This window comes from Lithobates pipiens, unplaced genomic scaffold, assembly GCF_037356315.1.
Source record: "Lithobates pipiens isolate NorthernLeopardFrog02 unplaced genomic scaffold, aLitPip1_a1.2 Scaffold_3, whole genome shotgun sequence".
Classification (NCBI taxonomy): Eukaryota; Metazoa; Chordata; class Amphibia; order Anura; family Ranidae; genus Lithobates; species Lithobates pipiens.
The window spans coordinates 154821394-154833492 of record NW_027507790.1 but is presented as its reverse complement, the minus strand read 5'-3'; the positions used below and the strand labels follow the sequence as shown (position 1 = coordinate 154833492).

Sequence of the window (12099 nt, the reverse complement as noted above, 5' to 3'; positions counted from 1 at the left end):
AAAAAGGACCTCAATTTTATTTAGGTACACTGTCGCACGACCGCGCAATTGTCAATTAAGTAAAAGCAGTGCTGTTTCACAGAAAATGACCTTGTCATGAAGAGGGGTAAATATTTCGGATTCAGGTGGGTAAATGTAAGCAATCGCTGAATATTTTTTTTTTTTTTTTTTTAAACGAAGATGATCTGATATTGGCATGCAGAGCTGTGTGCAATGCTGGTTTATTTGGTTGGTGGCGTTAGAGGGGGTCCACTTCACGTATCGCCATAATAGTTCTTGGTTTATACTCTTAATTATCGTAGCCAACCATCTTGCTATTGTCCATTTACTATTATTGTCATTACAAGGCTAAGAAACTTTCAGTAGATCTTTAGAGATTAGAGCTTCCACAAAAGGAGCATTTGGTAATACAATAGTAATATTTCCAGATTTATACAGTGCCTTGCGAAAGTATTCGGCCCCCTTGAACTTTTCAACCTTTTGCCACATTTCAGGCTTCAAACATAAAGATATTACATTTTTATTTTTTGTGAAGAATCACCAACAAGTGGGACACAATTGTGAAGTGGAACGAAATCTATTGGATATTTTAAACTTTTTTAGCAAATAAACTGAAAAGTGGTTCGTGCAAAATTATTACTTTCAGTGCAGCAAAGTTCAGCGAGGATCTCTGAATGATCCAATGTTGTCCTAAATGACTGATGGTGAGAAATAGAATCCACTAGTGTGTAATCAAGTCTCTGTATAAATTCACCTGCTCTGTGATAGTCTCAGGGTTCTGTTGAAAGCGCAGAGAGCATCATGAAGACCAAGGAACACACCAGGCAGGTCCGTAATACTGTTGTGGAGAAGTTTAAAGACGGATTTGGATACAAAAAGATTTCCCAAGCTTTAAACATCCCAAGGAGCACTGTGCAAGCGATCATTTTGAAATGGAAGGAGTATCAGACCACTGCAAATCTACCAAGACCTGGCTGTCCCTCTAAACTTTCAGCTCAGACAAGGAGAAGACTGATCAGAGATGCAGCCAAGAGGCCCATGATCACTCTGGATGAACTGCAGAGAACTACAGCTGAGGTGGGAGAGTCTGTCCATAGGACAACAATCAGTCGTACACTGCACAAATCTGGCCTTTATGGAAGAGTGGCAAGAAGAAAGCCATTTCTCAAAGATATCCATAAAAAGTCTTGTCTAAAGTTTGCCACAAGCCACCTGGGAGACACAACAAACATGTGGAAGAAGGTGCTCTGGTCAGATGAAACCAAAATCAAACTTTTTGCCCACAATGCAAAACGATATGTTTGGCGTAAAAGCAACACAGCTCATCACCCTCAACACACCATCCCCACTGTCAAACATGGTGGTGGCAGCATCATGGTTTGGGCCTTCTTTTCTTCAGCAGGGACAGGGAAGATGGTTAAAATTGAGGGGAAGATGGATGCAGCCAAATACAGGACCATTCTGGATGAAAACCTGTTGGAGTCTGCAAAAGACCTGAAACTGGGACGGAGATTTATCTTCCAACAAGACAATGATCCCAAACATACAGCAAAATCTACAAAGGAATGGTTCACAAATAAAACGTATCCAGGTGTTAGAATGGCCAAGTCAAAGTCCAGACCTGAATCCAATCGAGAATCTGTGGAAAGAGCTGAAAACTGCTGTTCACAAACGCTCTCCATCCAACCTCACTGAGCTCGAGCTGTTTTGCAAGGAAGAATGGGCAAGAATTTCAGTCTCTCGATGTGCAAAACTGATAGAGACATACCCCAAGCGACTTGCAGCTGTAATCGCAGCAAAAGGTGTCTCTACAAAGTATTAACGCAAGGGGGCCGAATCATTTTGCACGCCCCACTTTTCATTTTTTTATTAGTTAAAAAAGTTTCGAAAATCCAATAGATTTCGTTCCACTTCACAATTGTGTCCCACTTGTTGGTGATTCTTCACAAAAAATAAAAATTTGATATCTTTATGTTTGAAGCCTGAAATGTGGCAAAAGGTTGAAAAGTTCAATGGGGGCCGAATACTTTCGCAAGGCACTGTATCTGAAAGTTTCAGGAACGTAGCAGTTCTGTCTCAAAAACTTCAGATAATTCCGCCTCCTTCTAAAATGGCAGATAGCAAAGAATAATAAGCAGACCCCGACTGTAAAATCAGTAGTCATTAAACCACCCTTTGCAAGTGTAGCACCCCCCCTGACCCCCAGCATCAGGGAGGGCTGACATTTTATTGAGGCATGGTGGGCATGGACGGTTGGAGCAAAAATGGGCGCCAGTCACTTTTAAGCTGAAGAAAAGTTTTTTTTGCTCACAACAAAAAGGTAGGGAGAAAGGGTTGTGGCACAGGACAACCTTGGACAGTAGACAAATAGACCTGCAAACTCCAAAGACAAAAATAGCCAGGTGGACAGCAATACAGAACAAGGGCCTTAAGCCTGCCCCCCATGTTCTGTATCTACGTAGCAACAGCTGTACCCTATAGCAACTAAAAATTCTCTGCTGGTCAATTGATGGAGCAGGCTTTAGCTGTGCTGATCAGTTGCTTGATTACTGTTCCAGAAGCAAGTCTGAATATAATCAATCAACTAATAGGCAGACTGCATAGCAAAAGTCTACACAATGCAGTGGCCAGACTCCTCCCTAGAACATTCATATCTAGAGGGTTTCTGGAGATATGTTTTTTCACAGTGGCTCAGAGCAGCAGTCCAGTAGCTGGGGGCACTGCAAGGAACCATAAATTATCCAGGATGCAGTGGGAGTTTGGAACAAAGGCAGAATGCAGAGAGGTATAAACCTTTAGTGTTGCCTGCAATCAAGAGGATCTGTAATGCCGCGTACACACACGACCAGACTTTCCGGCAGACTAGGTCTGACGGGATCAGTCCGTCGGACAATCCGATCGTGTGTTGGACTAGTCTGATTGTTTTTCAATAAAAAAAAAAAAAAAAAATCAGACGGATCTAGAAATAGAACAGGTTTCAAATCTATCCAACGGACTCAATTCCGATGGACTAAAAATCGGGAAAATCATTCATCTGTGTGCTAGTCCGACGGACCAAATACGACGCAAGGGCAGCTATTGAACTTCCTTTTTTAGTCCCGTCTTATGTCATCACGTTCAAAATGAACAGACTTAATTCATTCGTGTGTGGCCAAGTCTGTTCATTTGGAAAGTCCGTCGGAACTCAGCGAAAAGTCCGTCGGACCTAGTCTGCCGGAAAGTCCGGTCATGTGTACGCGGCATTACTCTATCCAGACAATGCAAAGTACAGAATAGCTTTCCATCAGGCCATTTAACCACAGGAAGTGTTGTGTTTCAACAATCAATTTATACTGTAAGAACTAAGCTTCTTCAGACCAACAATAGCATACTTAGGATTTACCTGTATACCCTTTCACTAGAATTACTTCCCAGTACATAAGTCTCTTTGTATTTTAGCCAAAAAAAAATAAAAAATACTCTGAATGAATAAAGCATAAAATCATTCCATTTAGTAATAGGCAACTGTCAGATCCAGTTTCTCCTACTGATAAAGTTATTTGATTAATAGATTTATATGTATTTTCCAGGTATGCTTGCAGTTTGATTATAATATAAGCTGATATGGGTAGCATTAATGGCATCTATATACTTAACAGAATGCTCGGTTATTTTGTTTGGTATTAGATGTTTGCATAGAAATCCTTCCGTTCAGTTTAATATTGGCACGGTACATCCAGTAATTCAGGTTGTTCTCCGGGAATTAGTTACACGAAGTGCAATCCCCGCCACAGACCTCACTGCACAGGTGGAGACCTTGTGGCACAGTCCGGCATTCGTAATGTAGCTGGAGGCCAAGCGGTGTAGTCTTTCTCCTCCAAATGTGTTGAAGTGCCCTGGCAGCACTCTCTCCACCAAACCCCTGTCCACCAAACCCTTGAGGCGTTCACAGGACCGAATATACTCAGAGATATTACTATAAGGCAACCAGTCGATCATGGATCCATCATACACCACATCTCCGCTGAAAAGCATCTTACGATCTCTGTCATGTAAGCAGATACTTCCTCGGGAGTGTCCTGGCATATGCATCACTGTCAGCTGTCTGTCGCCAAGGCTGATGATGTCACCTACCAAGGACAGAAATTGACACCGATTAGTAGAATTCATAAGTGAAAATTGGGAACAGATGACCTAACTTTCAGAAAATGTATATTTTGTCTATTTTTACGCCACGGAGTAGGTCATCATATATCATAATAAAGTGTTGCTTATTGGCTGCTTAGTTTTGTACTATGAAAAAATAAATAAAAAATCTTCAGCAAATAAGAAAGAGAAAAAAAAAAGGGAACATGGTAGCTGTCAAAAGGTTATTCAAAAGTTACCAGTATTTGCTTCAAACAAGGTCTTCCATCGACCAAGGAGAAGAAGCAGAATTGTCAGGGAAGCAACTGGATCGACCTAGAGCAAGGATCTCCAAACTACGGCCCTCCAGCTGTTGTTGAACTACACTTCCCATGAGGCATTGCAAAACTCTGACAGTCACAGACATGACTAGGCATGATGGGAATTGTAGTTTGGAGACCCCTGACCTAGAGGAAAGTCCACGCCAATGACTGGGCAGGCATTTCCAGGCTTTTTTTTTTTTTTTTTTTGGAGCAGCAACGAGACCAGTCAAGTCAAATTCTGACTTCAGATCTGCTTTAACCAATCCCTGCTTCCACTGCATACACATATTATACTTTACAGCCAAGTAAGCTGCCATCTTAGCCTTGTTTGATCTGCAGTTGCCATGGTGCTGCAGATCAGTTATGCCACTAGTATTCAATAGCGCAGGAGGTCACTGAACTGTGCGAATCATTCCCAGTTCTGCCAGTTCCAGGTCCAAGTTCTGCTCTCACATCTCAAACTGGTCATTGACAGATCGGAATTTGGCCAGTTCAGCATAAAACTGCATAGACCCGCCAAATTTTGATCTATGTATAGCTGTTTCCAATCAACTTCTGTTGAATGGGAAATGGTGGAAAACGAATGCCAATCATCGGCTGCAGCCGCTGTCAGAGTACAATGTGCCAGTAAGGAAGGATTCCTCCCTCCACCTCTCTTGCCCTCTTAGCTGATTGAATGAAAAAAAAAAAAATGGGTAATCTATGGCCAGCTTCACTTCTGAAGCAGCAATCCCTATAGTGTAAAAATAAGACACCGGTACACATGAACCTACGAGGTAGACAGGTTGTACATTTCTGCCACAAGCCAATAGGAAGCCATTCAATCCATCGGCCTCACAACACTGAAGTATGACTTCTGGGTGGCCCTTCATTCTAATGGACATCCAGATGTTCTAGTGATTTAAGGTGCCCAGTATTAAAACTGGAATTTGTGTTGCAAAAAATATCTTATATTTCCACTACATGGCAAAACACTACAGCTACTTTAGTGAACAATTCCTTCTGTGTTTAAAAGGCTTCACTACAAAAGCTGAAATCCGTAATGTGTTGTACCATGGCCGCTAAATGGTCTCCGGTGAAATCCTCGGAACGTACATGCTTCCAGGAAACAATGTCATCATCCTTCTGCCGTTGTGAGTAATTATGGGTCACCGATATAATATGCACAAGCAAGCTCCGAACACCACCACATACATAATGCATGATCATCTATTTCATGATTATTTCAGTGTGAACAAACATTTAAAAGCTATTATGCGAGACATAAACCGCTGGCCTGTATTTCTAACACCATCCAGCGAATTTGTTTTCAGATGCCTGCTAAACACACAGCTAAAAGGGGTGACCACCTCAATTTGTATTATGGGGAATCGATTCAAAGAAGTAAATGTCTCCATTATGCATTCATGGGGGAAAAACTGTAAGACTATCTGCAGGATCTGTTTGCTACTTTCTCAGCAGTATCAGTGGAAGGAAATAAAAAAAAAAAAAAAAAAAAAACACATCTCTTCCTACACTTCAAAGCTCTGCTATTGGTTTTCTACAATTAAAACCAAACATGGAAACCGATAAAGCTAAAAACGTTTCTTACCTTAAAGCAGAGTTCCACGCAAAAGTGGAACATCCGCTTTAAGGACTCCTCCCCCCCGACATGCCATATTTGGCATATCATTTTTTTGGGGTGGGTGGAGTGGGTACCTAGTTTTGACAGGTACCCAGCTCCCCCTTCTTCTCACAATGCCTAGGAGACGCCTCCTCTCCTCTCCTCTTCCAGCAATCTTCTGGGACACGTCACAGGTCCCAGGAGATTGCTCAACCATCCAGGATGCGCAGCACGACTCGCGCACGTGCAGTGAAGCTGCAAGCTGTCACAGCCGGGTGCCCACACTTGCAATGCTGGTGCCGCGAGAGGGAGAGAAGCGAGGCTTTGGATGGCCAAATCGCTGGATTGTGGGACAGGTGAGTGTTTATTAAAAAACAGCAGCTACACTTTTTGTAGCTGCTTACTTTTGATAAATAGAAAAACCAAGTGGAACTCGAGAAGAGAAGGAATGAGGCTGCTCAGTGCAAAACGATTAGACGGAGCAGGTGAGTAGAACAAGTTTGTTTTAAAGAAAAAAAACAACAAAAAAAAAAAAAAAACGAAAGTCTTTAATATCACGTTAATAATACTAACCCCTTATCTGACCATTAAAGATGAAGTAAAGGCAGTTAAAAAAAAAAAAAATGCAACCTGCAAGGCAAAGGCATAATGAGCTAGTATGCATAGCATACTAGCTCATTATGAATAACTTACCTGACAATAAAGCCCCCGAAGCGGTCCTCCGTCTTCATGTTCGCCGCTGCCATGTATCCCGGAGTGACTTCCGGGTTTCGCTGCTCCGACGAATCACATTCGCCGGAGCCGCGATGACGTCACTCACGCACGGGAGCCGACACGAGTGGCATATCGCCGCGATCTGTGGCCTGCCCAGTGTGCCTGCGCGCCGATGTCTACGGCGCATGCGCTGTAGACAGCAGTGGCTGTCTTTTTGGAAATATCTCCTAAACCGTGTAGGTTTAGGAGATATTTCTTGGACCTACAGGTAAGCCTTAATCTAGGCTTACCTGTAGGTCAAAGTGGTTTGTAAGGGTTTACAACCACTTTAAAGCTAAAACTCCGGTAACAAAAACATTAATTTAGTCATTTGCGTCAATAACTAAAAAGGATATAAATCCAAGCTGTGCATCGAATGCCTTTACAGATCTAGGTATTACCTTGCAAAAGTAGCAGTCACATCATCCCTGTGCTGTACATAGCCTCCACTCCCTACAGGTCACCTGCAGAAAACTACAGGAGGGAGCGGGGACAAGACCCATCACAAGGAGAGGGCCTCCAATCTCACTGCTCTAAATCAAGAGATGGGCGATTACATAAATTCTGCACCCCACTTTGCACCTCCAGCACTCACTGGAGTGCTGGCTGGGGAAAGGGCTCTAGCTCAGCCATGAACTAAAAAAGCAGAATCTCAAGAAGGGTGGATCCTGACAATATTGTTGGAATCCTTCATCAAGCTTTGCCCCCTCAGCTGAATAGTGGGTAATACCCCGGTATTAGGAGAACAAAAGTAAATGCACTCCTGTGACCTAATAGACAAGCATTGCCAAAAAGATTTGTCCATACTTCTCTTTCATGACTGTTTTAAAGCACCTATGAAAGATTTTCTTGAATTCTCTGACAGCTGAAACATATCCAAAGAGGTTATCATTTTTCAATCTTTCCTCCCTTAGTGTACATGGAGCCCCCCCTTCCAACTTGGAATCTATTTATATGTCGGTGGTGGGTGGGTAGGCTGAGCACTTACGAGAATATAGCCTGTCTCTTCCTGTTACAAGAGAATCTGGAGTGTTGCTAAATTGATAAATTTCATTACCTTTTATTGCAGCTTTGATATCAAATCCAAAGATAAGCAGTTTATAGGCATGATTCCCACAGCTTTAGACAATCTAATGACAGGAGGAAGAGATGACTCGGTTCAATCTCAAGGCTGCACAGATCACAGAACAATAACAAATAGGTATTTTGCCTGTAACACAAATTCTATTACAAGATAAAAGATAAATATCGCATATGGTATGCCCATACACTTAAATGGGCTGCCCTATGCACCCTTGTTGGCTGAAATGAAGCTCCTGCGCCTTTTTTGGACAACAATTAAGCATTTTTGAAAGGCGCTGTTTGCTGCAATTGTGATCCTGTTACACAACAGGTGTGGCTGAACCGCACTGCGTTTGACATTGTGTGTTGTCTAGCGATTGCCACGTTCTGGAATTTGCGAGCAGAATCGAGGTGATTCTGCCCATAATTTCAAATGATGAATGGAGCCTTAAAGTGTTACTAAACTCACAACAGTAAAATCAGTCTGTATATGCAGTAAAGCATGCTTGTTATACTCACGGTGGAACCTAAGGGGTTAATCCTGTGCATTGTGCAAAAAGGCTGTTTGATCCTGTCTTCTCTGATCACCCCCTTCTTCCCCAGTCCTAAATACATCTGCTGATAGTACAGAGCCTTTGAGATACTCTGCACATGCTCAGTTTGGATAGCTAGAGAAGTATTTTTGGGAGGGTGCATGTGATCAGCACTGTCCAGACAGAGGTTCAAACCTGGCCGCTGTAATTCATGCACCCGGTGACCCAAAAGGGGCCAGCCATGAATAGATTCATGCTATGCAGGAATTTATCCATTATCATATAGGGGTGGTGAAGAGAAAGGGCAGCGCTGGGGCACCCCTAATGGATGGGCCCGCCACCTACTGTATTGTAAAACTGAGTGGTAGGCATGTACTTCTGGAGTGCCGTTAAATGGTGCTTCAGAAAACACTCAGGTGGCCAGTGTGCCCCCCCCCCCCCCATCACAGTTCCCCCCTCCCCAGCAGTGTCTTCAGCCTCCCATTAACCCCCCCCCCTTCTTCAGAGCACCCCCCTATTTACCCCAGGATTACTGTCCTCAACACCCCCCCCCCCTTCAGAGAACTATCCTCATTTTATTCACTTACCCTTCAGGGCACTGTCCTAACCCCTGCTCCCCCTTTTGAACCCTCTCCTTCAAAGAACTGTTCCAACCCCCCCTCCCCCCACCCCCATGCTCTAATGGGCTCCAAAAGAAGGGTGGCCTCGGAGAGCAGAGTATTGCACTCTGAGGCCACCCAGTTGTGTGACCATAGCAAATGAATTGTCACACTGAAGTCTCCCCCCCTGCCAATCAGAAGGCAGGTCTGTAAAACCTGTTTCCTGATTGGCCAAAGCCTCAGGCGAATCCTATTGGATGCCTACTACTCTGGTGGAAGAGGAGACATGTGGCGGAGGAAGCCGCTGGAGGAGCAGACAGCGGAGCCACTGCGGCCACACTGCCTCCTCCCCAGGAGAGGACACCAGAGCCCCGCATGTAAGTGCTGGATCGCCGGGGGTGTTTCAGTGCCGTGGGGTGGGCGTTTTGTTTGCCGCCACCCCCCCCCCCCCCAAAGAAGAACCAACCAGCCGCCACAGGTCCTAATCCCCATATTCAACCCTCCACTTTAGAGCGCTGTGCTCCATTTACCTCCACCCCATTTTTTCACCTTTCTCCTTCAAAAGCACTCTCCTAAGCCCCCATTCACCCTTCCTCTAGAGAACACCCTCCCTCATTTTATTCACACACTCCCCTTCAGAGCGCTGTCCCATTCACCCTTCCCCTGAACAAACTCCCATCCCATCATTTTATTCACACCCCCCTCCCCTTCATAGTACTGTCCTTAACCACCCCCCCCCCCCCATTTTATTCTCCCCTTTCTTCAAAGAACTGTCCTAAGCCCCCTTTTTTACCCTTTCCCTTCACTGGACCCCCCCCCCTATTTTATTCACAGACCCCCCCCCCCCCCCCACCACCACCACACCTTCAGAGCACTGGGGGTTTTAAAGTGCCGCTGACCACCTATGGTTGTTACATTGCTTTCTAATAAAAAAAAAAGAAAAGGGGGGGATTTTTGTACTCACAGCAAAATCCTTTTCTCTGTAATTCACCGACTGACACAGCTCCTCTCGTAGCCATTGGGTTGTTACGCCACCTTTAGGAGAAGACTAGGCATAACATGTTATGAAAAACACAGAACTTGTAGTTCTGCCCAAGGGGCGGTCCCTTAGGTCAGTGGTCATCAACCCTGTCCTCAGGGCCCACTAACAGGCCAGGTTTTATGTATTACCTTGGTGAGATGCAGACTAGAATACTGCAATCACTGAGCAGAAAATGATATCACCTGTGATGTAGTTCAGTTATCTTGCAAACCTGGCCTGTTAGTGGGTCCTGAGGACGGGGTTAATGACCACTGCCTTAGGTAACAACCCCCCAGCCTGCCATGCAGCCCTCAGTACGTCAGCAAACAGTATAACGTAGAGAAAATTAGGAGGGGCGGGTGTTGTGTCAGTCGGTGAATTACAGAGAAAAGAATTTTAAAGTGAGTACAAAAATCCTATTTTTTCTTATATTCACCGACTGACACAGCTCCTCTCTTAGCCATTGGCACGTCCCCAAGCAGTGCCAAAATGAGGGGTGGGAAAACTTCATCCACCATGGCACGTGGGAACTAGTATAACTTTACCATAAAAACGACAGTGTGTGGAAAAAAATACCACAAAACAGAGTGCTCCTCAACAGAGAGGCACCACCCTCAAACTGCACCAAAACTGTGGTAACAAATGCAACAGTGTATTTACTTAAAAGGTACTGCGTTTTTACCCCCCCCCCCCCCCAAAAAAAAATAAAAAAAATAAACACAGGAAAAAAAGGAAAAATTGCATATGCAATTGCAACTATACAGCTGCCTGAAAAACTTTGCGGCCAAAACAGGCATCACCCGATGCACTGACATCTACCTTGTAGAATTTCTTAAAGGTGTGAACAGACGACCAGGTCACCACTTTACACACTTGAGCGACAGACATTTGATGTTGGAAGGCCCAAGACGTTCCGACTGCCCTTGTGGAGTGGGCCATGACTGGAAAGGGGGGCACCTGCCCCTTCAAGACATAGGCTTGTACTACAACCTGTCTGATCCACCTAGAAATGGTGGCCGACGAGACCGCCAAGCCTTTCTTTGGACCAGCCGCTGAAATGAATAGGGAGTCTGACTTCCGGAAGGGAGCCATGGCAGACAAATACACCCTCAGAGCCTGAACCATGTGCAGGGAATGGAGGGCCACCTCCTTAGGATGTGTTGGTATAGGACACAGAGGTGGTAACACAATGTCCTCATTGATGTGAAACGCCGAGACCACTTTCCTGGCCAATGTGATGGCCACTAGAAAGACCACTTTCTGGGAAAGATTCGACATAGGGATCTCTCTGATATTTTCAAATGGCGTTTTTTGCAGCGCCGACAACACCAGATTCAGATCCCACAGGGGTAACGGTGGACGCACCAGAGGAACAACATGCCGGACCCCTTGGACAAAAGGTACTCACTAGAGAGTGAGATACCAGGGGGTCGCTGAAAAAAAGACAGCCAAAGCCTATATTTGTCCTTTAATGGTGCTCAAGGCCAATTTCTGGTCCAATCCTTGCTGAAGAAACAGCAGGATCCTGGATATAGAAAAGGAGCGCGGATGCAATCCTTTCTCCTCACACATGGAAATGTAAGCTTTCCAGGTACGATGGTATATCTTCCGAGAAGATGATTTTTGTGCTCTCAGCATAGTTGGGATCACCGAGTCCGAGACCCCAGCTCCTCAACACCTGGCTCTCAATAGCCATGCCGTTAAAGCCAGCGATGGTAAAGCAGGTACCATCACCCCACGATTCAGCAGGTCCCTTACCGCCCCCAAGAGGGCCTCCCGGCGAGCCGGGAGTATGGGTATGCTGGAGGGGAAGAATATGTTTTGCGGCCAAGAGAGGAACTCCATCTTGTAGCCGGAGGAAATTGTTCCATGCCCTCACCTAAGATGGTCGCTGAACACTGAATACCATGAGCGACAGTGACAGAAAATGGCGGTGGACAGCGCTGCAGGGATCACAGACACAGCTTCAACAGACACCCCAGGGAGAGAAAAAACACACAGGGCACAGCCAGCCAGCACGCCCCCCCCCCCCCCAGGTGAGAGCCCCCCCGGAGAGCCCCTGCACATGGGGGGGAGGGAAGATAGGGACAGGGAGAGAAGA

General features: G+C 45.1%; 1 protein-coding gene across 2 annotated transcripts in view; it reads right to left on the bottom strand.

The window, feature by feature from the left end:
- The window catches only part of MBLAC2 (metallo-beta-lactamase domain containing 2), a 36382-nt gene that overhangs the window by 5543 nt on the left and 18740 nt on the right, over window positions 1-12099 (bottom strand). Inside the window, exon 2 of one of the 2 annotated variants that reach the window (XR_013263926.1) lies at window positions 3383-4109. Coding sequence is in view for 1 of the 2 variants with exons in the window: in XM_077462405.1 (XP_077318531.1) it covers window positions 3724-4109 (386 nt within the window). In the remaining variant the exon portion in view is untranslated. Of the gene's footprint in view, window positions 1-3035; window positions 4110-12099 lie in introns of those variants that run through there. The other variant, XM_077462405.1, reaches the window with a different exon arrangement.